Raw genomic sequence first — 26,392 nt, 5'->3', positions numbered from 1 at the left:
GTGCCCCCTTGTGCGCATGTGCAACACTGCACACTTGCCTCCCTTTTGCTATGTGGGACCTGGAGATTCAAACAAGTGTTCTGAGGCTTCACAGGCAAACGCCTTAACTGCTAAGCCATCTCTCCAGCCCCAAACTGTATACTTTAATATGTTTAGTCTAGTGTATGTCAGTTACTCTTCAGTAAAGCAGTCTGGGAAAGATATGCCATTTGTACATGGTTTTTCCTCACAAATCATTATGCTGAAGGAGAAAGTACAACTCTGTCTAATCATCACTGACCAGGCCTTGTTAGTCATCCACCCATTCTGAACTGTTTACTAAATATATGTTCTGTGAAAAATACAAACATAAGGGCTGGGCGTGGTAGCACATGCCCTTAATCCCAGCACTTGGGAGGCAGAGGAAGGAGGATCTCTGTGTGAGTTCGAGGCCACCCTGAGGCTACATAGTGAATTCCAGGTCAGCCTGGGCTAGAGTGAGACCCTACCTCAAAAAGTACAAAATATGCAAACATAAACCAGACCCACTGTGAAATAGTAATAAATATATATTTGGTCTCTACATTGATTACTGGCCACATAATTTCTAAAACCTTGGAATCTCCAATGTAATAAGCACCTTTTTGTATGCTGACTACTGCAGGCTGGGATGGGGAGAGGCTAACTGCCAGGAGAACTAAACATATGATCAGAAGTGTTGGGACTTTTAGCCATCCACCTGAGCTCTGTGAAGAGTAAAGGGACTGATAGTTGAGTTGGTCACCAATGGCAATTATTTAAGCATTTAGGCTTATGTAATGAAGCCTCCATAGAAACCCCAAAGGGACCAGCTCCAGACTGCTGAATATTGGGAGGAACTTGGGACAGCTTGTCCAGAGAAGACAGGAATGACTGGCACATTCTCCATACTGTGCATAATGTCACTTAGCTGTTCATCTCTACACTGTGTAATATTCTTTTTTCTTTTTGAGGTAGGGTCTTGCTCTAGCCCAGGCTAACCTGTGTAGTCACTGTGTAGTTCACTGTGTAGTCTCAGGGTGGCCTCAAACTCAAGGCAATCCTATCTCTGCCTCCCAAGTGCTGGGATTAAAGGGGTGTGCCACCATGCTTGGCTTCTGTGTAATATTCTTTATACTAAGCCAGGAAACATAAGTTTTTACCCGAGTTCTATGAATCATCCTAGCAAAGTAAACCTGAGGGAGGAGTGTCATGAATTCTAATTTATAGGTAGTTGATCAGAAGCACAGATCACAATATGAGGCTTGCAAGTGTCATCTGAGGCAGAACAGGCTTGTGATATTAGGCTCTTACCAGGAGAGATCTAATGCTATTTGGGTCTGCTGGAGAAGTGGCTGAGTGTGGGGAAAACCCCTCACACATCTATGACTTGAAGTGTTGTGGTGTAGGAAAGGAAAACACTTGTTTTTGCTGTCTCTCATGCATATAATCTAACAGACTGAGTAGGGTTAGACCTGATGGAACAGACCTGTAATACTAGCTTACTCAAAAGGTTGAGGCAGTGTGGTAGGGAATTTCACCTGGGCCTCCACTCTTTACTATTTAAACATTTATCTGTATCTCTGTCCCGGTCTGGGGGGGCAGGAGGAATCTGCCAAAGACCAACAGTCTTACTTTATCTTACTACACTTCACAAAGGTTCTTAAATGTGAAGAGTTTACTTGGATTGCAGTAGCCCATTGGCTGTTCATATATTTAAATAAAATGGTCTACAAACTAAAAAAAAAAAAAGGCTGAGGCAGGATCCCAAGGTAAAGGTTAGCCTGGACTACAGAATGAGTTCAAAGCCAGCTTGAGGAACTTAGTGAGACCAGGTGTCAAAATCAAAGAATAAAAAAGGGTTGGGATGTATCTCTGTGGTAGAGTGCTTATCTACCATGTACAAATAAGGCCATGAGTTTGACCTCCAGCATAACAAAAAGACTGATTAGGGTTTAAATCATGAACAATTATTTTTGACATTGTTTTTACAATGATCCTTACCAGAAGCAAATCCCTCCCAGTGACTACGTGTCAGCTGCTCCATACAGCCCACAACCTTGCTCCACACGTTGTCAAACACATAAGCAAGGACATCCTCTTGCATGCAGTAAAATGGAGCAATGGGAGGGTACCCTAATTTCTGTTTCTCTGTAGCTGCTTCTGTTTTGTTTCCATGAAATCCCTCTTCCCTGGAACAGAAGCAAGAGGGAAAGATTTCATGATTCTTCTTCTCTAAGTGCCTGCTATCCTCTGTGCTTCTTAGAAATGTGAAATGTGAAGGTGCCTCCACCCTCCTTGTCCAGCATATGCAGTGCATGTATGAAGCTGCCTTGGGAATTAAAGGAGCTCTCAGTAGAAGAGACTGCATTCCTCTTTCTACCCACCCTGGTGCAGTGCTCTGCAAAAAGGAGGGGTGCAGAATGCACCGAAACTCCTCAAAGACTCTTCTGGAGACCCTGTTTCTGTGACCCAGAAACTCCCCATTAGCCAAGTCTAGCTGCTACTCTTACAGGAGTGCTGAGAGCCTGGGGTGGGTGGGTGGGTCTAGCTGATAGATGCACTAACCTATTATAAAGTGAGACACACCAAATTCTGGAACCAACTGGCTTGGAATAGGGGGAACATCTCCAAGCCTCCACAGTGAAGAAGGCAATAGAGGTCTTAATTAAGTAGGAAACTAGGCAGGAAAAAAAAACAGACATGCAAAGAGGCTTATACAAAGGTAGCTACTGACTCTTGTCTCTGTCTTCCTAAGGAAGAGATGGACTGTCTTTTGTGGGTTTTGCTGTGTAGCCCTGACTGGCTAGAACTTGCTTTGTAGATGAGGCTGGCCTCAAACTTGTGATCCTCTAATTTCTGTTTCCCAAGTGCTGGGATTACAAGTGTGCACACATCGTGTCTGGCTTAGATTTACTAACTTATTTATGTGATGAAAAAAATTCAAATTGTGGGCTAGAGAGATGGTTTAGCCATTAAGGCGCTTGCCTGCAAAGCCTAAGGACCTATGTTCAACTCTCTAGATCCCATGTAAGCCAGATGCACAAAGGTGAGGAAAGTGCAAGGTCTCACATGCCCACTAGGTGCCACAAGCATCTGGTGTTCCAATGCAGTGTCTGAGGCCCTGGCGCACCAATTCTTTCTCTCTAAAAAAAAATAAATAGAGAGAGAGAGGAGAAAAATGAAGGAAGAGAGAAAAAGGAAGGAAGGAAGGAATTCAAATTGTACAGAGACTCATACAGTGAAAAGTCTCCTATATCTCTGGTCCTTTGTCTTAGAAGTAAATATTATACAATGTCCCAGAGAAATAGATGCACTCAGTATTACATTGCACCCTGCTGTTTTATTTAACAGTGTATCTGAGCCTTTAATTGCTGTAATGCTATTAATCCACATCTTTCAAAGCAGTTAATGTATCCAGCTAGCCCTTACTGATCAGCTTGTCTTTTGGTCTTATAGTCAGTACTGGAATTAATATCTTTAAGTATTTTTTTTGTTTCATGGGTAATTAGATGAACTTGATATAAATAGAATAACTGAGTTAAAGGGCATTTGATTTCAATTAAGAAGATATGTTTCACCACCTTCTAAAGAGGTCCTGTGGTTCAGTGGTTACTGAATATGCCTTAGACATTCTCTGCCAATCTGATAGATACAAAAGTATCTCATTATAGTTTGAATTTGTATCTTTAATGCAAATGAAGTTGAACTCCATGTTTAAAATATATTTCCTACTTATTTATTTATTTTTGTTTCTTCAAGGCAGGGTCTTGCTCTATGCCAGGCTGACCTGGAATTCACTATGGAGTCTCAAGGTGGCCTTGAACTCATAGTGATCCTCCTATCTCTGCCTCCTGAGTGCTGGGACTAAGGCATGTGCCACCATGCCTGGCACATTTCCTATTTACATGAACTAGTTATTCATGCTCTTCTTCTGTTTAATCCTTGGTCTTTTTTATTTATTTATTTGACAGCGAGTCAGAGAGAAAGAGGCAAACAGAAAGAGAGTGAATATAGGGTGCATCAGGACATCTAGCCACTGCAAATGAACTCCAGATGCATGTGCCACTTTGTGCATCTGGCTTTATGTGGGTACTGGAGAGTTGAACCTGGGTTGCCAGGCTTTACAGGTAAGCACCTTAACTACTGCTGAGCCATCTCTATGGCTCTGTCTTTAGTTATTTTATTTATTTATTTATTTTTTAGGTAGAGTTTCACTCTAGCCCAGGCTGACCTGGAATTCACTATGTAGTCTCAGGGTGGCCTCGAACTCCTGGTGATCCTCCTACCTCTGCCTCCCCAGTGCTGGGATTAAAGGTGTGTGCTACCACACCTGGCTTGTTTTTCTTTTTTTGAGGTAGGTTTCATTCTAGACCATGCTGACCTGGAATTTACTATGTAGTCTCAGACTGGCCTCAAACTCACAGCAATCCTACTACCTCTGCCTCCCCAGTTCTGGGATTAAAGGCATGTGCTACCATGCCCTGCTAACTTTATTTTTAATGGAAAGAATAAGTTGGGAACCTTATTCTTCCCAGATGATTTTTCTACTGGCACCAAAATTATTTGCTGAGATTATTATATTAATTTCTGTACATCTTCATTGTTTTGTGATCTTTGATCTTTTCGGTTAGGAACATTATTACTTTCCTTTGTAGTATTGGGATTTCAACCCATGCTGAAAAAAAGTGCTCTACAACTGAGCTACATCTGCAGCCTTCCTTTTACTTTTTTGTTTCCTTTTACTTTTTATTTTGAGACAGGCTCTCACTAAGTTATACAGGCTGGTCTGAACTCACTCTGTATCTGAAGATGGCTTTGAACTGTTGATCCTCCTGCCTCATCCTTCTGAGTCTCTAAAATTACAGGCTTGAACTGCCATCAGTCATGCCTCCAGTTAGCAATATTCTGAAGGTCTTAACTGCTCTGTCGCTTTATAACAAGGTATCTGAGTATCTCTAAAAGGAAGGTTGTCTGTTTTCTTTTGGCATGTGTATATATGTGGTGTTGCATGCATGCATGTATGTGTGTTCATATGTGTGTGGGTGCACCATGTGTGCAGGCTGTGTGCATATGCAGGCCAGAGGTCAATGTGGGATGTCTTCCTCAATTGCTCTCCACCTTATTGAGTCAGGGGCTTACTGGACCCAAAGCTCACCAATTCAGCTAGTCAAGCCAGCCAGATTGCCCTAGGGATTGTTCTTTCTCCATTTCCCAAAACTGGGGTTACAAGTGTGTGCCTCCATGCCCAACACTGACATAAGTGCTAGGGATCTGAACTCAGGCCTTCATGCTTGTGTGACAAATCTTTTACCAACTAAGGCACCTCCCCAGCTCCAGGAAGGCTGCTTTTCTAAAATTCTTCCCCCCATTATCTGAAAATTCACTTCTGTTTATTATCAAAAAACGGAAAAGGGATGCTCTGGGGACACAGATTTGGTCATAATGAGTCATGAGTCCAATCAGTTTTGTCTTTTTTGTTTGTCTTTCAAGTTAGGATCTCACCCTAGCCCAGGCTGACCTGGAATCCACTATGTAGTCTCAGGGTGACCTTGAACTCATGGAAATCCTCCTGCATCTGCCTCCCAAGTGCTGGGATTAAATGCGTGTGTCACCACACCCAGCTGTTTTGCCTTAATGTATATTTTTCTACCCAGTTCAGAGTTGAACTCGTATTTTTTTTATTAGAGAGAGAGAATTGGCATGCCAGAGCCTCTAGTCACTGCAATCAAACTCCAGATGCTTATGCCATGTTCTGTGCATGTACAACCTTGCACATGTATCACCTTGTGCATCTGGTTTACATGGGATCTGGGGAGTCGAATATAGGTCCTTAGGCTTCACCGGCAAGTACCTTAACCACTAAGCCATCTCTCCAGCTCCAGCTTTTTGTTTTCTAACCTCAAACCAAAGCCGAAGACTTGAGGAGAATAAAAACTGAAGACAGAAAAGAATTGGCAAAGGCTAAGAAGGGAAGACTCAAAAACCAAAAGGACCTACTTAGGATTCCCTAGTATCAGTGAGCTAGCTCGGTGGCACTGTGCACTTCAGTCTACTTAGGATTCCCTGGTATCAGTGAGCTAGCTCGGTGGTACTGTGCACTCAGTCTACTTAGGATTCCCTGGTATCAGTGAGCTAGCTCGGTGGTACTGTGCACTCAGTCTACTTAGGATTCCCTGGTATCAGTGAGCTAGCTCGGTGGTACTGTGCACTCAGTCTACTTAGGATTCCCTGGTATCAGTGAGCTAGCTCGGTGGTACTGTGCACTCAGTCTACTTAGGATTCCCTGGTATCAGTGAGCTAGCTCGGTGGTACTGTGCACTCAGTCTACTTAGGATTCCCTGGTATCAGTGAGCTAGCTCGGTGGTACTGTGCACTCAGTCTTCTTGTGCCGGCTCCAGGGCTGCACGCATGTGACTGAACACATGAGAGAATGCAGCAGTGGGAAATAAGGTGAATAGTCTGGAATCACATGACACAATACCAACTAGACCCAACCACACAGCTGAAGATAACATTCTGACTTCCAGATGTGCTGCTGTTACTATCAATTTTGGAACTTTTAAAGGTTTAGAAGAATAAATTTCAGGAAGGTAGTATGGAATGGAAAAGAAACCATGGGACTTAGAATCAGATTACAAAGGTTTGGTTTTAGCTTCATCCCAGACAACTCATTTAATCACTTTTGTCCTGTAAAAAAGGTAAACAATATTTATATCACAGGAAAACAGGCAGACTATAGAAGAATTGACATAAATAAATAAGCATTATTAAGTTAAAAGTCTGTGTCAAACAAAGTATTATATAAACTGTATATATCTTTAACTTAAAGTAGGATTTACATCAATAACCGCTCTTTGAAAGTTTCAGAGTTTTCACTGGTGATAAGTTGCAAAAGGATAAAATCAAATTATGTGGAAAAAATCATTTGAAAGTCTGATCTCAGGTCAAGCATGGTGGCAACATGCCTTTACTCCCGTCACTCAGGATGCCATGAGTTCAAGGCCAGCCTGAGACTGCATAGTGAATTCCAGGTCAGCCTGGGATATAGTGAGACCTTACCTTGTAAAACCAAAAAAAAAAAAAAAAAGGGGGGGGGTTGCTGGAGAGATGGCTTAGCAGTTTAGGCACTTGCCTGAGAAATCTTAGCACCCATGTTGGGTTCCCCAGATCCCATGTAAGCTAGACACACAAGGTGATGCATGCTCAAGGTTGCACATGTGCACAAGGTAGCACACCTGTCCGGAATTCGAGAACAGTGACTGGAGGCCCTGGCATGCCAATTCTCATTCTCTCTCATAAAAAAGGCCAGTGTAGGATGGAGGGATAGCCTATCAGTTAAGGCTCTTGCCTACAAAGCCTGAGTACTCATGTTCAACTCTCCAGGTCCCATGTAAGCCAGATACACAAGGGGATGCATGTGCACAAGATAACAAATGCGTCTGGAGTTCAATTCCAGTGGCTGGAGGCCCTGGCACACCAATTCTCATTCTCTCTGGCAAGAAAAAATAATGAAAAGATTTTTTAAGGGCTGGAGAGATGGCTTAGTGGTTAAGCGCTTGCCTGTGAAGCCTAAGGACCCCAGTTCAAGGCTCAATTCCCCAGGACTCACATAAGCCAGATGCATAGGTGGTACATGCATATGGAGTTCATTTACAGTGGCTGGAGTCCCTGATACACCCATTCCCTCTTTCTCTCTCTCTCTCTGCCTCTTTCTCTGTCTGTAACTCTGAAATAAATAAATACAAATTAAAAAAAAAATTTTTTTTAAGATTTTTTTAAAAGGCCAGTCTGAGCCAGGTGTGGTGGTGCACACCTTTAATCCCAGCACTCAGGAGGCAGAGGTAGAATGATCTCCATGAGTTCAAGTCCACTCTAAGACTACCTCATGAATTCCAGGTCAGCCTGGGCTAGAGTGAAACCCTCCATTGAAAAACAAAACAAACAAACACAAAAAAGGCCAGTCTATTGGGCTCACCTCAAAAAAATATTAAGAAGTACATATTAATAGGCCAGATGGAAAGGAAGCAAAATTGAAAACAGTACTTACCTATCTGTGCAGTCAAAAGCTAGGTATTCTTCAATTACTCCTTCTGAGAGGATTATGCAGTCCACGTTGTCTCCTTCCATAGCAGACAAACCAGAGGATTTGGCAGTGGAAGATGGTTTATGACCATAAGATGAAAAGTGTAACTTCTTTCCCCTTATACCAAATCTTGAACAGGGTGAAAAAAAGCAGTATTAATTATGTACTAATAACAGAGTTCTCACACATCAAATCATATGACTTGTCTCAAACCCTACTTGCCGTGACAATACCTTCCTGGACTGTTTTATTTTTTCCTCCTTCCCCCGGCCCATTCTGGGGGAATCATGCCTAGGACTTTGTATACATTAAGTAAGCACATTACCACTGAGTTACATTACCAGCTCTAGTCACACGCCTTTAATCCCAGCATTTGGGAGGCAGATATTAGAGGATTGCAGTGAATTTGAGGCCACCCTGAGACTACAGAGTGAATTCCACATCATCCTGAACTAGTGTGAGACCCTATCTCAAAAATCAACAAAATATTAAGACTATAAATAAAGTATGAAGCTAGACACGGTGGTACGTGCCTTTGGGAGGCTGAGGTAGGAGAATCACCATGAGTTCAAAGCCAGCCTGGTGCTACAGAGTAAGTTCCAGGTCAGCCTGAGCTAGAATGAGATCCTACCTCAAACCCCCAACCAAAATTTATTAAATATGTATAGGAATTTCATAAAAACTATATATATATTTCCCCTCAGTATCTACTGTGGTGGTTTGATTCAGGTGTCCCCCATAAACTTAGGTGCTAAGTTCCCAGTTGATGGAGATTTGAGAATTAACGCCTCCTAGAGGGAGTGTATTGTTGGGGGTGGGCTTATGGGTGTTATAACCAGTTTCCCCATGCCAGTGTTTGGCACACTCTCCTGTTGCTATTGTCCACCTTATGTTGGCCAGAGGGTGATGTCCAACCTCTGCTCATGCCATCGTTTCCCCTACCATCATGGAGCTTCCCCTCGAGCCTGTAAGCCAAAATAAACCTCTTTTTAACCACAAGCTGCTCTTAGTTGGCTGATTTCTACCAGCAATGTGAACCTGACTGCAACGTAAAGTGGTACTGAGGAGTGAGATTCCTGCTAGACACCTGACTGTGTGGCTTTGGCCTTTTGGAACTGATTTTCAAGAACGTGGAAGGATTTTGTGGTGGTTTGATTTAGGTGTCCCCCATAAGCTTAACTGTTCTGAATGTTAGGTTCCTAGCTGATGGAGATTTGGGAATTAACACTTCCTGGAGGCAGTGTATTGCTGGGGGCGGGCTTATGGGTATTATAGCCAGTTTCCCCATGCCAGTGTTTGGCACACTCTCCTGCTGCTATGGTCCACCTTATGTTGGTCAGGGGGTGATGTCCACCCTCTGCTCATGCCATCATTTTCCCATCCATCGTGTAGTTTTCCCTTGAGCCTGTAAGCCAAAATAAACCTTTTTCCTACAAGCTGCTCTTGGTTGAGTGACTGCAACAGATTTGAAACCTTGGCCTAAGAGATGCCTTGCAGTGCTGTAAGTATAGCTTGATGGACTATTTTGGTCAGAATTGAAAGACCTGAATGCAGTTAGAACTATGGGCTGTGAGGTTTGGCTTATGAGGGTGAGAAAGACCTTTGTTTGGACTGGGCTAACAGTGTGAGAAGCTTGCTGTTATGCCCATGTCCTGAGAAGTTGTGCAAGGTTGCTTTGCGTAGAAATGAACTTGTTTGAGCAGAGGGATATAACAGAAAACAAAAATCTTGTAGGTGTATTGCTGCCCATTCGGCTGCAGTTGAGAGATTACAACCTTTGAGATTGGGCCAGCTGACCTGTATTGGGGCAACAGGAAGAATGTAGACTTTTTTGAAGGGGTTGAGTGCTCAAGGAGTGTCCTGTTCTTCAAAGTCTGCTTTATTCCCCCCTGGATTAACAAACTGGCACCCTACCTGGTATTGTGAAATATAAGAAATGTAAGAAAGAGAGGGTCATTGACTTTACAATGTGGTCTTGTGTTTTGGAAATGGCCATGGGCAATGTGAAGCAGGTTTGCTGGATGCCTTCGTGGAGGCTCCATGGGGCCATGAGGATGAACTGTGGATTGCAGTGGAGACCCATTGGAGATGCTGGGACCATGAGATGGCTGCTAAGTAAGGAGAGCTGCAAGCCTCGGATGAAGTTTTCCAGGACTGTGAGCAGCCTAGCTGGAGGGGCAGAATTAGAATGCCAGAGACTTGTTGCTGGTTAGAATTAGAGACTTGTCACTGGCTAGAGTTGTTGGACTTGGAGCTATAGAGTTTGATGCTTGCCCTGGATGTTTTAAAACTTGTTATTGGTTGAATATTTCTTTGCTATGCCCAGTGCCATCTTTTGCAATGTGAATGTTTATTCTGTGCCATTATGGGTTTTTTTGAGGTTATTTTTTGGTATTGTGGCTCAGTTAAAAGACCTTGGCTGGGTGTGGTGGTGAATATCTTTAATGCCAGCACTTGGGAGGCAGAGGTAGGAGGATCTCCTTGAGTTCAAGGCCACCCTGAGATTCCATAGTGAATTCCAGGTCAGCTTAGACTAGAGTGAGACCCTACCTCGAAAAACCAAAAAAAAAAAAAAGACCTTGGATTATGGGGATGTATGAACATCATTGGCATTGATAAAAACTATGGGGACTTTTAAAGTTGGATGAATGTATTGCATTTTACATCACATAAGGTTATCAGTTTATGGAGGCCAGGGGCAGAATGTGCTGGTTTGATTCAGGTGTCCCCCATAAACTTAGGTGTTCTGAATGCTAGGTTCCCAGCTGATGGTGATTTGGGAATTAACACTTCCTGGAGGCGGTGTATTGTTGGGGGAGGGCTTATGGGTGTTATAGCCAGTTTCCCCTTGCCAGTGTTTGGCACACTCTCCTGTTGCTATTGTCCATTTTATGTTGGCCAAGGGGTGATGTCCACCCTCTGCTCATGCCATTGTTTTCCCCTGCCATCATGGAGCTTTTCCCTCGAGGCTGTAAGCCAAAATAAACCTCTTTCTCCCACAAGCTGCTTTTGGTTGGTGATTTCTACCAGCAATGTGAACCTGACTGCAACATCTACTCTCCCTTTTTCATACTTAAATCATTCTGATTTAATCAAAGCATGCAATACTCCCTCAAAAACTATATTTCCCTGTCACCATGTAGTCAATGAGATGTGAGTTTAGTCAATGAGAGATGAGAATTACTATGCATAACTTTGGAAATGATGTTTAAAGAGAAATGGCGTGCTATACAGTGCTTCTTTTCTCAGGCCTCTCTTCTCTCCTTTCTGCTTGGACAGTGTGCTTCGTGTTTGGAGCTCTGTCAGCTATCTTGCATTGTCACGACAACTTGATTGAGCATTGTGGGCTACAGAAAGATGAAAGGAGTCTAGTTCCCTGAGAACACCGTGCTACCACTAAACTGTCTTCAGATTGCTTCCTCTACACTGTTACAGAAAGAGAAATAAACTTCTCTTCTACTTAAGCCATTCAATAGACTATGGTCATAAGAAATGGCTCACAATCTGATAAGGCCAGACTGTGAAGTACTTTGTGTTTTATTTGGCTAATTTATAGCAACAGAGGGATTTTATGTTAAAGCCAATGGAAAGTTAAGGGCATTTCCTGCTCAAGCAAGACAGTGTGAGGAATCTGAAACCACTGCAGTTTGAATCTCCAGGACCCACATAAACAGCTGGGCCATGCCCCACTTATGCCTCCAGTCTCTTAGAGGAGCCGAGACCTGGAAGTTACCAGAGCTCATGAAAAAATGGCAAGCTCTGGAATCAGCATGAAACTCTGGCACCGTCGAGAACAAGAAGAGCTCTGGAGCGGGACATCCAACTTTCCACTCTGGCCTCTGCAGGTGCAGGCACCCTGCCAGTGTGAGTGTGTGAGGTACCACAGGGCACATATATGTACATACACCACACATCACATGCACCACGATAACAGTCTGAGGTGCTCCAAAGATTTAGCCAATTCAAAGTCATTTTAAAGTTTAATTCTATAAAGTGATTAAGATGCAATTATTTAATTAAAGTTAATTTAGTTGTAATTAATATTACAAGTGTTTTAAAGCTAATTTTGTCAACATGTCAAAACATCCTGGGTCTCACTTCAGTCCAGGCTATACATCAAGGCAATCCTCCTACCTCATCCTCCTCAGTACTGGAATTTGTAGGCATGAGCCACTATGCCCCAGCCAAAACATAATTTCCTTTTCTCTCCCAAAATGTAATTTCTTTTTTTTTTTTTGGGGGGGGGGGTTGAGGTAGGGTTTTGCTTTCTAACCCAGGCTGATCTGGAATTCATTATGTAGTCTCAGGGTGGCCTCAAACACACAGCAATCCACCTACCACTGCCTCCTGAGTGCTGGGATGCATGCGCCATCATGCCCAGCTCATAATTTCTTTTTTAAAAAATTGTTATTTATTCCTGGCCGTGGTGGTGCATTCCTTTAATCCCAGTACTCAGGAGGCAGAGGTAGGTGGATTGCCATGAGTTTGAGGCCACCCTGAGACTACATAGTGAGTTCCAGGTCTGCCTGGACTAGAGTGAGACCCTACCTCAAAAAACAAAAAACAAAACAAACAAACAAACAAACAAACTATATATATATATATATATATATATATATATATATATATATATATATATATATACACACACACACACACACATGCATATGGCTTTACGTGGGTACTGGGGAATCAAACAGACTGGCAAGCTTTGTAAACAAGGACCTTTAACCAGTGGGCCATCTTCTCTAGCCCAAGACTGAATTTTAAAACATTTTTTTTTTTTTTGGTTTTTCGAGGTAGTGTCTCACTCTAGCTCATGCTGTTCTGGAATTCACTATGTAGTCTCAGGGTGGCCTCGAACCCTCAGAGATCCTCCTACCTCTGCCTTCCAAGTGCTGGGATTAAAGACATGCACTACCATACCTGGCCAAAAAAAATAAAAGAAAAGAAAAAAACGTATTTTACTTATTTGCAAGGAGAGTGAGAGACAGACACAGAGAGAGAATAGGCATGTTAGGACTTCTAGCCACTGCAAATGAAATCTAGATGTATGCACCACTTCATACATCTGGATTTATGTGGGTACTAGGGAATCAAACCAGGGTCATTAGGCTTTGCAGGCAAGTACCTTAACTGTCATTCTTCTCTCCAGCCCCCAAGACTGTATTTTTTTAAAAAAAAAATGTTTATTGATTTCAGAGAGAGAGAAAAGAAAAGAGAGAGAATGAGAGTGCAGGGCCTCTAGCCAATGCAAATGAACTCCAGATGCATGCTCCACCATATGTATCTGGTTTACATGGGTACTGGGGAATCAAACCTGGGTGCTTAGGCTTCACAAGCAAGTGCCTTAACTGCTATGCCATCTCTCCAGCCCCCAAAGACTGGATATTTAAAGATCATCCTACCTACACATTTATTTAAAGAGTTTGATGCCTGTGCATATAGAGATGTAGATATGCATGTTGTGTGTGTGTGTGTGTGTGTATATAACAAAACTTTATTTAACAAAATTTAACATACATGAAGATTCTAGTTGTCCTTACAGAATTTTCTGTGCGTTACCAAATACCAATAAGTAGAAAGAAGTATGTTGAGTCCTTAGTTCAGTTGGCAGAATGTAGTACTTGCGTGCTAGGAACTGAAGTGCTTACATGATACAGTACTTACACAGTAGACTCTCTTTCTTGAGACAAGGCTGCTTCATGTGAAGCTGAAACAGCAGAAGGGGATGTAGGATACCATTCATAGCCTTCACTTGGAGTGATTATCTGATGACCCAGAATCCTTCAAAATGAAACACAGACTCAATTAAGTACCTTTACATGGCAAACATACAAAATCTGGGCATTTTGAGGAGTAAAGTTAATGGCTCCAAACAGCAGTTCAGCAAGCTGTCTGATACTGATTAAGAATGATTTCTGGGGCTGGAAGAGATGGCTTAGTGGTTAAGCACTTGCCTGTGAAGCCTAAGGACCCCAGTTCAAGGCTCGATTACCCAGGACCCACGTTAGCCAGATACACAAGGGGGTGCATGCATCTTGAGTTTCTTTGCAATGGCTGGAAGCCCTGGCATGCCCATTCTCTTTCTCTGCTTCTGTCTCTCTCAAATAAATAAATAAAAATATATAAATTAAGAAAAAAAAAGAATGATTGCTGAGGAAGATGGCTAAGTGGTAGGAACATTTGCCATGCAAGCATAGGGGCCCACCCTGACTCCCCAGCACCTGCATCGAAAGCTCTGCATGGCCAGCTCTGCATGGCCACGTATCCCTGTAACCCCAGTCCAATGGAGACTGGAGATCTGCTGGGGCTCATGGGTCAGCCAGTGTGACTGAAAACAGGCAGCTCTGGGTTCAGTGAATGACTCATCTCAAGGAAGCAAGCAGAGGAAGGACACCTTAGTTTTCTGGCCTCTGTGTGCTTGCATGGGGTGTATGTATCTACACGTGTGTATACCACACATGCTACACATACATATGCAGAGAATCAAAAACAATGATTCTTGGGCTGGAAAGATGGCTTAGCAGTTAAGGCATATGCCTGCAAAGCCTAAGAACCCAAATTTGACTCCCCAGAACCCATGTAAACCAGATGTACATGGTAAGGCATGCATCTGGAGTTCATCTGCAGCAGCTAGAAGCTCTGGAACACCCATTGTATAAATAAATAAATAAATGTTGAGTATTAATAAAAAAAAAAAGAATGATTCTTGAGGAACTGTAGAATGGAGATGGAAAAGATTAAACAATTTCCCAGGGCTGGAGAGATGGCTCAGCAGGTCAAGGCACTTGCTTGCAAAGCATGCAGGTCCAGGTTCAATTCCCCACTATGCACATAAAACCAAATGCACAAAGTGGTACGTGCATCTGTAATTGATTTGCAGTGGCAAGAGATGCTGGCACACCATTCTTTCTCTGTGTATGCTTGCAAATAAGTAAAGATATTAATAAAACAACCATAGCCCAGGAGTTTAAAAAAATCCAAGAAAGGGCTTACAATGGAGCTTAGTGGTAGAGCGCATATCTATACTTAGCGCACACACACACACACACACACACACACACACACACACACATATTTATATATATGAATGATTCCCAGACCTCAGCTGTTTGTGTAGAAATAATGTTATACAATAGTACATGCTGGCTCATGTCTATAATTTTAGCACTTGGGTGGTGGAAGCAGGAAGCTCAGGAGTTCAAGGCCATCCTCAGGTTTCAAGAGTTTGAAGTCAGTCTGGATTATGTGAGACCCTATTTCAACACAAGAGGGGCTGGGAGAGGGGAGAGATACCTGAGGTGAGGAAAGCTGGATGTCCACTGTTGGCACTCTTCCTGTAGGCTCCTCGTATGCACACTCAGCTTCTGCTCATACAGGAGCTCATCAATAGCTGTAAACATTGCCTGGACTTTCTCGGTGGCATTCTGGTCAAGTTCCTAGAAGAAGTATCACCCACAAAGAATATATGGATGAGCTTCAACTTCTGTTAAGAGTATACTTCAGGGCTGGAGAGATGACTTAGTGGTTAAGACACTTGCCTGCAAGCCTAAGGACCCAGGTTCAATTCCCCAGGACTCATGTAAGCCGGTGGCACATGTATCTGGGGTTCGTTTGCAATATCTAGAGGCCCTGGCATGCCCATTCTCCCCCAAACCCATTCTCTGCTTCTCAAATAAATAAAATATATACATTTTTAAAAGCATACTTCAATCTCCATCATCACAAAAATAAATAGATGAAGGCTGGAGAGATGGCTTAACAGTTAAGGCACTTGCCTGTGAAACCTAAGGACCCAAGTTCAATTCCCTAGTACCCTTGTAAGCCAGACGCACAAGGTGGCACATGCATCTGGAGTTCATTTGCAGTGGCTAGAGGCCCTGGCTTGCCCATTCTCTCTCTCTAACAAATAAAAAAAATATATAAAACATTTTAAAAAATAGACGAAGGCTGGAGAAATGGTTTAGTGGCTAAGGTGTATGCCTACAAAGCAAAAGCATCCAGGTTCAGCTCCCCAGGACCCACAAAGGCCAGATGCACAAGGGGGCGCACATATCTGGAGTTCATTTGCGTGGCTGGAGGCCCTGGCACCTATCCTGTCTCTCTGTCTACCTGCCTATATCTGTATCTCTCTCAAATAAATAAATAAATAAATAAAAATATTTTTTTAAATATGTGGAACACTTCACAATTTGCATGTCATGCTTGCGCAGCGGCCATGCTAATCTTCTATGTATCATTCCAATTTTAGTATTATAGTGCCAAAGCAAGCACAAAAATACCTATTTTTATTTATTTTGCATATTCAAGGTAGGGTTTCACTCTAATCTGGGCTGACCTGGAATTCACTATGTCAAATGTAGTGGCACATGCTTTTAATCTCAGCACTTGGAAGGCAAAGGTAGGAGGATCTCTGAGTTCAAGGCCATCCTAAGACTATATAGAGAATCCTAGGTTAGCCTGGGCTAGAGTAAGACCCCATCTCAAAACAAACAAAAATCCTGAAAATAATTTCCCAAAAGTTGTAAAACTTTTTTTTTTTTTTTTTTTTTTTGAGGCAGTGTTTCATTATAGCCTAGGTTGACCTAGAACTCACTCTGCAGCTCAGGTTGGCCTCAAACCCACTTTCCTGAGATCACCATGCCCAGCTTTATTATTTGCTATTTTTCTTTTTCTTTCTTTCTTTCTTTCTTTCTTTCTTTCTTTCTTTCTTTCTTTCTTTCTTTTTTGAGTAAGGCAAAGGAGATTTATTGAGACACACAAAGACAGACAGACAGACAGACAGACAGACAGAATGGGTGCACTAGGGCCTCCAGCCACTGCAAATGAAGTCCAGACACATGCATCACCTTGTTCATCTGGCTTAAGTGGGTCCTGGGAAGTCGAACCTGGGTCCTTTGCCTGGACAGTCAAGCTCTTTAACTGCTGAAGCATCTCTCCAGCCCTGTATTTAAGTTTATAATTCATTTTGAGTGAATGTGTCATGTAGTATAAGGACCTACAATTCATGTTTTTGTACTTGGATGTCCAATTGTCCTAGCAATACTTACAGTTAAGGGGGAAATATTTTGCTAGTGGATTGCCTAAGCACCTTTTCTAGGTCTAGTGGTGCAGTTCAGTAGTAGAGCATTTGCCTAGCATGCACAAAGCCCTAGGTTTGATTCCCAGTGTGGCAAGCAAATAACATCAACTGACCTTGTCCAATTCATTTTTTGTTATCTCTATTTAATTCTGTAACCTATTCATCATCCCTAAAAGAAATCCTATTTCCACTAGTGGTCTGCCTCATTCTCCTCTCTGCTTATCTCCTGGTAACCATTTGCATTAGTATTTCTGTTGCTATGACAAAATACTTGAGAAAAGCAACTTAAGTAGTGGAAAGATTTGTTTTGGTTCACAGCTCCAGAGGTTTCAGGAAGCTGCAGTGGTGGGGAGGGTGTGATGGAGCAGAGCAGCTCATGCCATGGTGGCTAGGAAGCAGAAGAGAAAATGGCAGTGCTAGGACTCTCCTTTATTTATCCCTTTGTATTCCTTCTGGGCTCCCAGCCTGCAGATGGGGCTGCCCACATCAGGACAGGTCCTTCCCTATGAACTTCTTCTGCAAACATGCTCACAGATATGCCGGTGGTGTGCTTCACTAATCTCCCAGGCATTTCTCAGTTCAGTCACGATCAATTAACCATCACACTACCAATCTACTTTTGTTCTCCACTGCTCTTCTTGGGTTATGTGACAAGCGACCTTTTGTGTCTTGCTTCTTTCAAGGTTCATCTAATTTATGGCATGTGTCAGTGTGCCTTTCCTTTTCCTTAGCTGAGTGTATAAAAACCACATTTCTGTAAGTTGATCTTATACACTCTAACCTTCCTGAATTCTATTAGTTCTCCTACTGTGTTGTTGGTTTGCTTGTTTGTGAGAGGTACAGTAGAGGGAGTGTAAGTACTTTTCAGGATTTTCTACATAATATCCTCTGTGAATAAAAAGTTGTATTTCTTCTTCAATTTGGAAGCCTTTAATTTCTCTCTTATACTGAATAGAAAGTTGTTAATGGAAGTAGTAAGAGTGGGGCAGCCATCTTGGATGAGACAGGATCAGACATGAGCAGCAAAATGGTATCTCCTTGTTCCTCCTTTGGGCTCTGTCCACCTTCCAAATCTACAAACCAATCAGGTCTTCCACTTGCTTTATATAACAGTTGCTGTCTTCTTCCTGTTGCTAGCTCCACCCAACTAGGCTCAACTTTTCTGGCTCTGCTCAAGCACAGGGACACAAATGAGTCTGGCTTCCCCCCTCACCCAGCCTGGAATGGGGGCGGGGGCGGGGGGGGGGGGACAATGTTTCTTGGTCTGGCAGAACTTTTCTGCTTGGCTCTGCTTTATACTTTGGGGGTGACTTCTGACTCTGATTACATGTATGATTTTCCTCTGGTCTCTGAATCTACCACTATTTCATTTACACTCTAGATCTACCAGGTGGGTTCTCTCACTAACTCCAGGCCTAATACCTGTGTAATTTCTTTTAACTCGGGGTAACCAAGAGTGTAATTATCTTCATTACTCATTTCTGAATTTCTTGGTCTCTGCTTTGATACTTTCTCTCTGCTATTCTTCCTTAAGTCACCACACTTTGCTTTTTTTGTTTTGTTTTGTTTTGTTTTTCAAGGTAGGGTCTCACTAGCCCAGGCTGACCTGGAATTCACTAGGTAATCTCAGGGTGGCCTTGAACTCACAGCAATCCTCCTACCTCGGCTTCCCAAGTGCTGGGATTAAAGGTGTGTGCCACCAAGCCTGGCTCACCCTTTGCTTTTTTAACTTTCTTCCATAGGGAAAGTAGATGGCAGGTGCCATGGGTGTTCCTTCTATATCTCCCTATCTCCCTACACAAGTTCCTAAATTCTGTCCTCCACATGCTTTTGACTCTACTCTAGTCTTTCTTTGAAAAGCTTAATTTCTCTTAGATGAGCTTTATAAACTATCCTGCACATACTTGTGTCTCTATTCCAGTCTTTCCTTAAAAACCTCAATTTCTTTTAAGTGAACCTTATGAACTAACTATACAATGTTTTCCATCTAATTGCATGTTTCTTACTTCCAACATATTTGGTCCAGCCTTCCTTCCTAGATCACCATCACCCTTATAAAATAAGCCCCATGATTTATGATTTATCCCTAAATAAATTTAATACTTCATCATTAAAAAAAAGAAGTACAAGAGTGGATATTCTTGCTCTTGACCCTACAGGGAATACTCAGTTCTTTCCCATCACATATGCTGGCTGTACACTCTGTAGATGCTCTATATATACTCCCACTAATAAATCTGCAAAGGACAAACAAAAGATAAATGAGTAAGAGAGGCAATTCACAGAAAATGCAGAGAACAGTGCTTTTTATATTCCATGATTATAACTAGGCAAAATTAAACACAGACTGGTAAAATAAACATTGACCAAATCCCAGCACTTGTAAGAGGATGGCAGTGAGTTTGAAGCCACCCTGAGACTACATAGTGAATTCCAGGTCAGCCTGGACTATAGTGAGACAGACCCTACCTCGAGAAACAAAACAAAACATTTACCAACAAAAATATCTATCACATCAAAGTTATCAAAGTTTTATGGTACATAAAACTTGTCTTTTGCTGGGTGTGGTGGCGCATGCCTTTAATCCCAGCACTCGGGAGGCAGAGGTAGGAGAATCGCCATGAGTTCGAGGCCACACTGAGACTTCACAGTGAATTCCAGGTTAGCCTGAGCTAGAGCGAGACCCTACCTCAAAATACAAACAAAAAATAAATAAAACTTGTCTTTTAACTTTCTTTCAAGGTAAAAATAATTTATTACAGAGGTAGCCAAAACCCAAGAAAGTAAAAATACTCTTAGTGGGCTGGAGAGATGGCTTAGCGGTTAAGCGCTTGCCTGTGAAGCCTAAGGACCCCGGTTCGAGGCTTGGTTCCCCAGGTCCCACATTAGCCAGATGCACAAGGGGGCGCACGCATCTGGAGTTCGTTTGCAGAGGCTGGAAGCCCTGGCGTGCCCATTCTCTCTCCCTCTATCTGTCTTTCTCTCTGTGTCTGTCACTCTCAAATAAATAAATAATTAATTTAAAAAATATTTTAAAAAATACTCTTAGTGCTAGTAGTGACTGGGTAATATTTTAGGCAAATATTCTTCTAAAATATATAAGCAAAAATGCATGTAAAAAATTAAAACCTCAATATACATAGTAACTCTAACCTGCTTGTTTTTATTTAACAACCTATCACATACTTCCTTCTAGGTTATAATGGCTTAACAATACATTTTCAAAACATTTTAAACAAAGGAGCATTAATGATGGCAAAGTGGATCTAGAGTTCAGATGGACAGTTCCCACAAATGTCTAAAACTAAATACCCTTAAGCTCAACTTCTATTTTCTATAAAATAAAGCAAACACTGAAAAGTTAAAAGATCAGTGCTTCTCTACAACTATTATAAATGTGAATGGAAGAATTAAAATGTAAGCCAACAATGCAGTGTTAAGGAATGAAAAACAATACTGACAATTTCTAACCCCCAGAAGCATCTCCCAAGGCTCTAGCAGATTGAATAACATCCAACTCACACCATATCCCCAGGAGAATTCCGAGCTGCCTTCTGTAGAGATCCCTGTGTCTGTATAACTTGGAAAAGCAGACATTGAATTCCCAGTGTCAGTTGATGTAAAAGGTGATTCTTGGGTAATATCAGATTCACTGAATGTACAATTTGGGAGAAAGAGAGAGAAAAAAATTCTCATTTTTCTATAGCATTAACTACTCAGCAACTTATTAGGCAGTAAGCATGTATACAAATCTTATTTGTAGAGGAAAAAACATGTCAAACTTGAAGTTCACGCACCATGGAAAAGTCCTACCTGATTTCTATAGAACTTATAGAAGCCATTCTAAATCACTCTAGTCAAGGCTATATGATGAGTAGTTAATATTTCACCTACAACATAGACTCTCACAATAAAAGATAGTTGAGAATGTTAATAGTAGTATCTGAACTTGAATAGCACTTTTATAGCTGAACAAGTACTTTAACAGGTATTAATTTCATTTAATCCTTGGTATTGTAATTTGGTAATGTAAAACCCAATAAAATCCTTGTAGATAGCAGAGGACCTATGTAAGGCCATATGCACAAAATGGTGCATGCATCTGGAGCTTCTTTGCAATGGCAAGCAAGAGCAAAAGGTCCTGGTGTGCCTCTTTTCTCTCCCTCCCTAACAAAACATCCACAAAGAACCTGCTGGATACAGTTGCTTACACTTAAAATACCAGCACTTGGAGGCTGAGGTAGGAGGATCTCCATGAGTTCAAGGTCAGTCTGCACTACAGAGTGACCTCCAGGTCAGTTTGGGCTAGAGTTAAGGCTGCTTCACAAAACCAAAAATAAAGATAAATAAACAAAAGACCTACATTTTAGTTCCAGGTTTTAAAACTAGATCTTATGAGACTATAATTTGTTTTTGGATTCTTTTTTTTTTTTTGACAACTTTGATTATTGTAGACAGTAACCCATAGCCTACCCTCCCCAACTTTCCCCTTGAAACTCTACTTTCTATCATATCCCCTCCCCCTCTCATCAGTCTCTATTTTATTTTATTTTTTTTTAAAGAAATTCTTTATATATATATATATTTTTTTTTGTTCATTTTTTATTTATTTATTTGAGAGGGACAGATACAAAGAGAAAGACAGAGGGAGAGGGAGAGAATGGGCGCGCCAGGGCTTCCAGCCCCTGCAAACGAACTCCAAACGCGTGCGCCCCCTTGTGCATCTGGCTAAACGTGGGACCTGGGGAACCGAGCCTTGAACCGGGGTCCTTAGGCTTCACAGGCAAGCGCTTAACCGCTAAGCCATCTCTCCAGCCCTCTATTTTATTTTGATGTCATCATCTTTTCCTCCTATTATGATGGATGAGACTATAATTTTTCTATAATTTTTAAAATAATTTTTCTATAACACATTGCTTCTTGTAATCCTCTGCAATTTTAGCCTCCTCATTCTGTTTCTTTTTTTTAATTTTTATTAGCATTTTCCATGATTATAAAAAAGTATCCCATGTTAATTCCCTCCCCCTCACACACATTCTCCTTTGAAATTCCATTCTCCATCATATTACCTCCCCATCACAATCCTCATTCTGTTTCTTAAAAGAGCTGCAGTGAATACTTAACCAGTAGTATTTACCATATGCCAAACATTGTGTCACATTATATCAAGTTTTTTTGTTGTTGTTGTTTTTGGAGGTAGGGTCTCACTCTGGTCCAGGCTGACCTGGAATTCACTATGTAGTCTCAGGGTGGCCTTAAACTCATGGTGACCCTCCTACCTCTGCCTCCCAAGTGCTAGGATTAAAGGCGTGTACCACCACTGTGTCAAGCTTTTTTGTTGTTTTTTGTTTTTGAGGCAGCATCTCTCATCTAGCCCAGGATAGCCTTGAACTCAGTGTAATCCTCCTACCTCAGCCTCAGCCTCAGCATTTTAGGCATGAATAACCACACTCATGAATAACCACACTCAGAGCCACTGTGCCAAGTTTTACATACTTTATCTCAATTATATTTACAATACCATATAAGTGACACATTAGTAACTCATTAGTAACTCATTTGCCCAATACTACTAAACTGCCTCATAATATTATTTTGCAAAAGTATGAAAATAAGTGTACTGGGCTGGAGAGATGGCTTAGCAGTTAAGGCGCTTGCCTGCAAAGCCAAAGGACCCAGGTTCGACTTCCAGGACCCACGTAAGCCAGATGCAGAAGGGGGCACATGTATCTGTAGTTCGTTTGCAGTGGCTGGAGGCCCTGTTTTGCCTATTCTCTTTCTCTCTCTCTCTGTATCTGTCTCTCTCTCTCTCACAAATAAATAAATAAAAATAAAATATATTTTTAAAAAGAAAATAAATATATTACTGCCAATAGCTATTTAAGAATGGAAATCAAATGATACTGGAAACAACTTCTTTTCTGTTCTTTTTCTTTTCTCTTTCTCTTTCTTTTTTTTTTTGGAGATGGTCTTACTATATCACCCAGGCTGGCCTCAGGCTTCCAGTTATAAAAATTCTTGTTTAAGGCCAGGCGTGGTGGTGCACACCTTTAATCCCAGCACTCGGGAGGCAGAGGTAGGAGGATCGCCATGAGTTCGAGGCCACCCTGAGAATACATAGTGAATTCCAGGTCAGCCTGGGCTAGAGTGAGACCCTACCTCGAAAAACAAAAACAAAAACAAATTCGTGTTTTCTTTCAGTAGTACAGTCTTGGTCTCTATAAACAAAACTTCTGTTGTAAGCCAGTGCAGTAAGCAAACAGGTACACTTTGTGTTGTTACCTTTGAGAACTTGTGTCTTTCTCATTGCTGTCATTGGTGGGGGAAATTTCGTCCAGTTGCTCTGGAGGAGGATGACGATGAAGAGCTTGTTTAGTTATTCCTTTCCTGTGAAAGATGAAACAAGGTTGTATTTTTATATTTCCCAATTATAAAAGAAAAAGTAAGCCATGCACACCTTTAATCCCAGCACTCAGGAGGCAGAAGTCAGAGGATTGCCATGAATTAGAGGAGACCCTGAGACTACATAGTGAATTCCACATCAGCCTGGGCTACAGCAAGATCCTATCTTCAAAAACAAAAAACAAGCCAGACGTGGTGGCACACACCTTTAATCCCAGCACTCTGAAGGCAGAGGTAGGAGGATCACCATGAGTTCAAGACCACCCTGAAACTACATAGTGAATTCTAGGACAGCCTGGGCTACAGCAAGATCCTATCTTCAAAAACAAAAAACAAGCCAGACGTGGTGGCACACACCTTTAATCCCAGCACTCTGAAGGCAGAGGTAGGAGGATCACCATGAGTTCAAGACCACCCTGAAACTACATAGTGAATTCTAGGACAGCCTGGGCTACAGCAAGACCCTACCTCAAAAAAAAAAAAAAAAAAAGTAAATACTTTTTATGAACCTGTAGAAGTTAGATACTTCCTGCTGCTCTGGAATTGGTAGTCACCAGGCATTACCAGTTGAAGTGTGGACACACAGTGAATTTCAGTCTTGGTATAAAAAGAATATACAATATCATATTAATTTATTATCTTGATTACTTATTAAAATGGTAAGATTTGGGATTGGGTTAAACAAAATATATTTTTATTTTTATTTATTTATTTATTTTTGGTTTTTCACTCTAGCTCAGGCTTACCTGGAATTTACTATGTAGTCTTAGGGTGGCCTCAAACTCATGGTGACCTCCTGCCTCTGCCTCCCAAATGCCGGAATTAAAGGCATGTGCCACCACACCTGGCTTAAATTTTTTTTTTTTTTTTATCTGAGACAAAAAGAGACAATGGGCATGCCAGGGCCTATAGCCACTGCAAATAACTCCAGATGAATGTATCACCTTGTGCGATGGCTTATGTGGGAATCAAACCTAGGTCCTTAGGCTTCCCAGACAAGTGTCTTAACTGCGAAGCCATCTCTCCAACAAAATATATTCTTAAAGTTAATTTCATTACAAATTGAAAATGCAGCAAGATTACCATACACCTATTAGAACAGCTAAAATTAAAATAAGGTTAACACCCAATGCAGTAGAAAGAGCAGCAACCATGTATATATATGGATTGTTATTAAGAACATTAGATGGTATAGCCATTCTGAAACAACTTGACAATTTCTTAAAAAAAAAAACACCCATAAACTTGTCAAAAGAAGCACTCATGCATTCAAGCCTGAAGAAATGAAAACAGGGCTGGAGAGATGGCTTAGTGGTAATGGTACTTGTCTGTGAAGCCTAAGGATCCAGGTTTGATTCCCCAGTACCCATGTAAGCCAGATGCACAAGGTGGCACATGCATCTGGAGTTTGTTTATAGTGACTGGAGGCCCTGTTGCACCCATTTTCTCTGTTTGCTTCTCTGTCTCTCAAATAAATAAATAAATAAATAATTTTTTAAAATAAATGAAAACACCTTCAGGTTAAAAAAAAAAAAATCCCTAGGGGCTAGAGAGATGGCTTAGCAGTTAAGTACTTGCCTGTAAAGTCTAAGGACCTCAGTTCGAGGCTCGATTCCCCAGGATCCATGTAAGCCAGATGCACAAGGTGGCACATGCATCTGGAGTTTTTTCTGCAGTGGCTAGAGACCCTAGTGTGCCCATTTTCTTTCTCTCTCTGTTGCTCTCAAATAAAAAAAAGGGATAAGATTGGAACCTGGCTTTTGAAACCCATGTTCAAATCCATTACTCTATTGACTATATAATACTAAAATGTGCAACATTTCAGATTTCCTCTTCTGAAAAACCAAAGGCAGTTTCATCCATTTTTACAGAACTGCTAGAAGGACCAAGAAAGTGAAGGTCTTTTTGAAGAAGCAAAGCTCGGGTAAACGTATTAAATGATCACCTGCCAAATCACAGCATTTTACTCAGGGTCCAAAACTGGTCTTTAGGCCACAAACACTTTGTTTTCTAGTCTTAGAACAAAATGGGTCCTTAATACTAGCACGGGTGGAGTCAGTATGTGCAAGAGCTGTACGACCCCCGACTACAGAATATGATGGGCAGTAGGTTTGTACCTCTCAGCTGCACCATCCCCGGCTGTGTAACCTTTGGCATGTTACAGCGGTCTTTAGCTGAAGGCTGTGCAAATAACAATCTTAATCTAATTCATAAAAGCAGGGAACTAATTCATATAACCAGCTTTGACGTCGTCCGGTACTAGAAGTATTCAACTGTATCGCAGCGATGAGTTATTTAGTAACTTCTCGAGTTCCCACTGACGGTACCCCCAGGCGACCCACTCCCCTAAATTCAGTTAACACCCCTAAAGACCCATCTGACGATAGCACGGATGACGCGCCCTCCCCTCGGGACCAGAGTCAGCGTCCGCCAGCGCTGGGAAGAGGGAATCCAGAACTTGTATTTCTCTTCCCAGCTCCGTGAAAAGAAAGGTCAAGGGAGGTCCTGCGCGCCCGCGGAGGCCGGGGCGGGGCCGGGGCGACTGCGCGGTCCACTCACAGCTCCACGCTCTGTGGCACGGCCTTCCGAGTGTATCTAGAGATCATCTTCCGCCGCCGCCGCCGAGGCCCCGGTAGGCAAGCCAGGGCCTCTGGGCCTGGGCCTCCCGCCGGCCCGGCCCCCTTCCGCCCCCTACCGGCCCAGTCTCGCCCCGTCGCTTAGGTTCCAGATCGCTGCTTCCCGACGTGCCCACCCTACAGTCGTCCCACCGCCCTACTTCCCCCTCGCGGCCGGAAGCGGGGGCGTCGCGCGCGCTCACGGAC

The 26,392-nt window shown here is 42.2% G+C and overlaps 1 protein-coding gene and 1 non-coding gene across 4 annotated transcripts in view; both read right to left on the bottom strand.

The window, feature by feature from the left end:
• Window positions 1-26,269, bottom strand: part of Fam149b1 (family with sequence similarity 149 member B1) — a 40,841-nt gene extending 14,572 nt beyond the window's left edge. Inside the window, exons 1-7 of one of the 3 annotated variants that reach the window (XM_045137379.1) lie at window positions 26,130-26,269; window positions 23,451-23,555; window positions 20,691-20,820; window positions 15,383-15,525; window positions 13,754-13,870; window positions 8,048-8,212; window positions 2,002-2,189 (exon numbers count right to left, since the gene is read on the bottom strand). In XM_045137379.1, coding sequence (XP_044993314.1) covers window positions 2,002-2,189; window positions 8,048-8,212; window positions 13,754-13,870; window positions 15,383-15,525; window positions 20,691-20,820; window positions 23,451-23,555; window positions 26,130-26,176 — 895 coding nt within the window. In that variant the 5' untranslated portion in view covers window positions 26,177-26,269. Of the gene's footprint in view, window positions 1-2,001; window positions 2,190-8,047; window positions 8,213-13,753; window positions 13,871-15,382; window positions 15,526-20,690; window positions 20,821-23,450; window positions 23,556-25,148; window positions 25,216-25,687; window positions 26,028-26,129 lie in introns of those variants that run through there. The other 2 variants (XM_045137381.1, XM_045137380.1) reach the window with 2 other exon arrangements.
• Window positions 16,256-16,362, bottom strand: LOC123455854. Its single transcript, XR_006634169.1, has one exon. It is a non-coding gene; the product is annotated as a U6 spliceosomal RNA (small nuclear RNA).
• Window positions 26,270-26,392: the final 123 nt, after the last annotated feature.

Source organism: Jaculus jaculus, chromosome 18, assembly GCF_020740685.1.
Source record: "Jaculus jaculus isolate mJacJac1 chromosome 18, mJacJac1.mat.Y.cur, whole genome shotgun sequence".
In the NCBI taxonomy this organism is placed as follows: domain Eukaryota; kingdom Metazoa; phylum Chordata; class Mammalia; order Rodentia; family Dipodidae; genus Jaculus; species Jaculus jaculus.
This window is presented reverse-complemented; position numbering and strand designations above follow the sequence as displayed.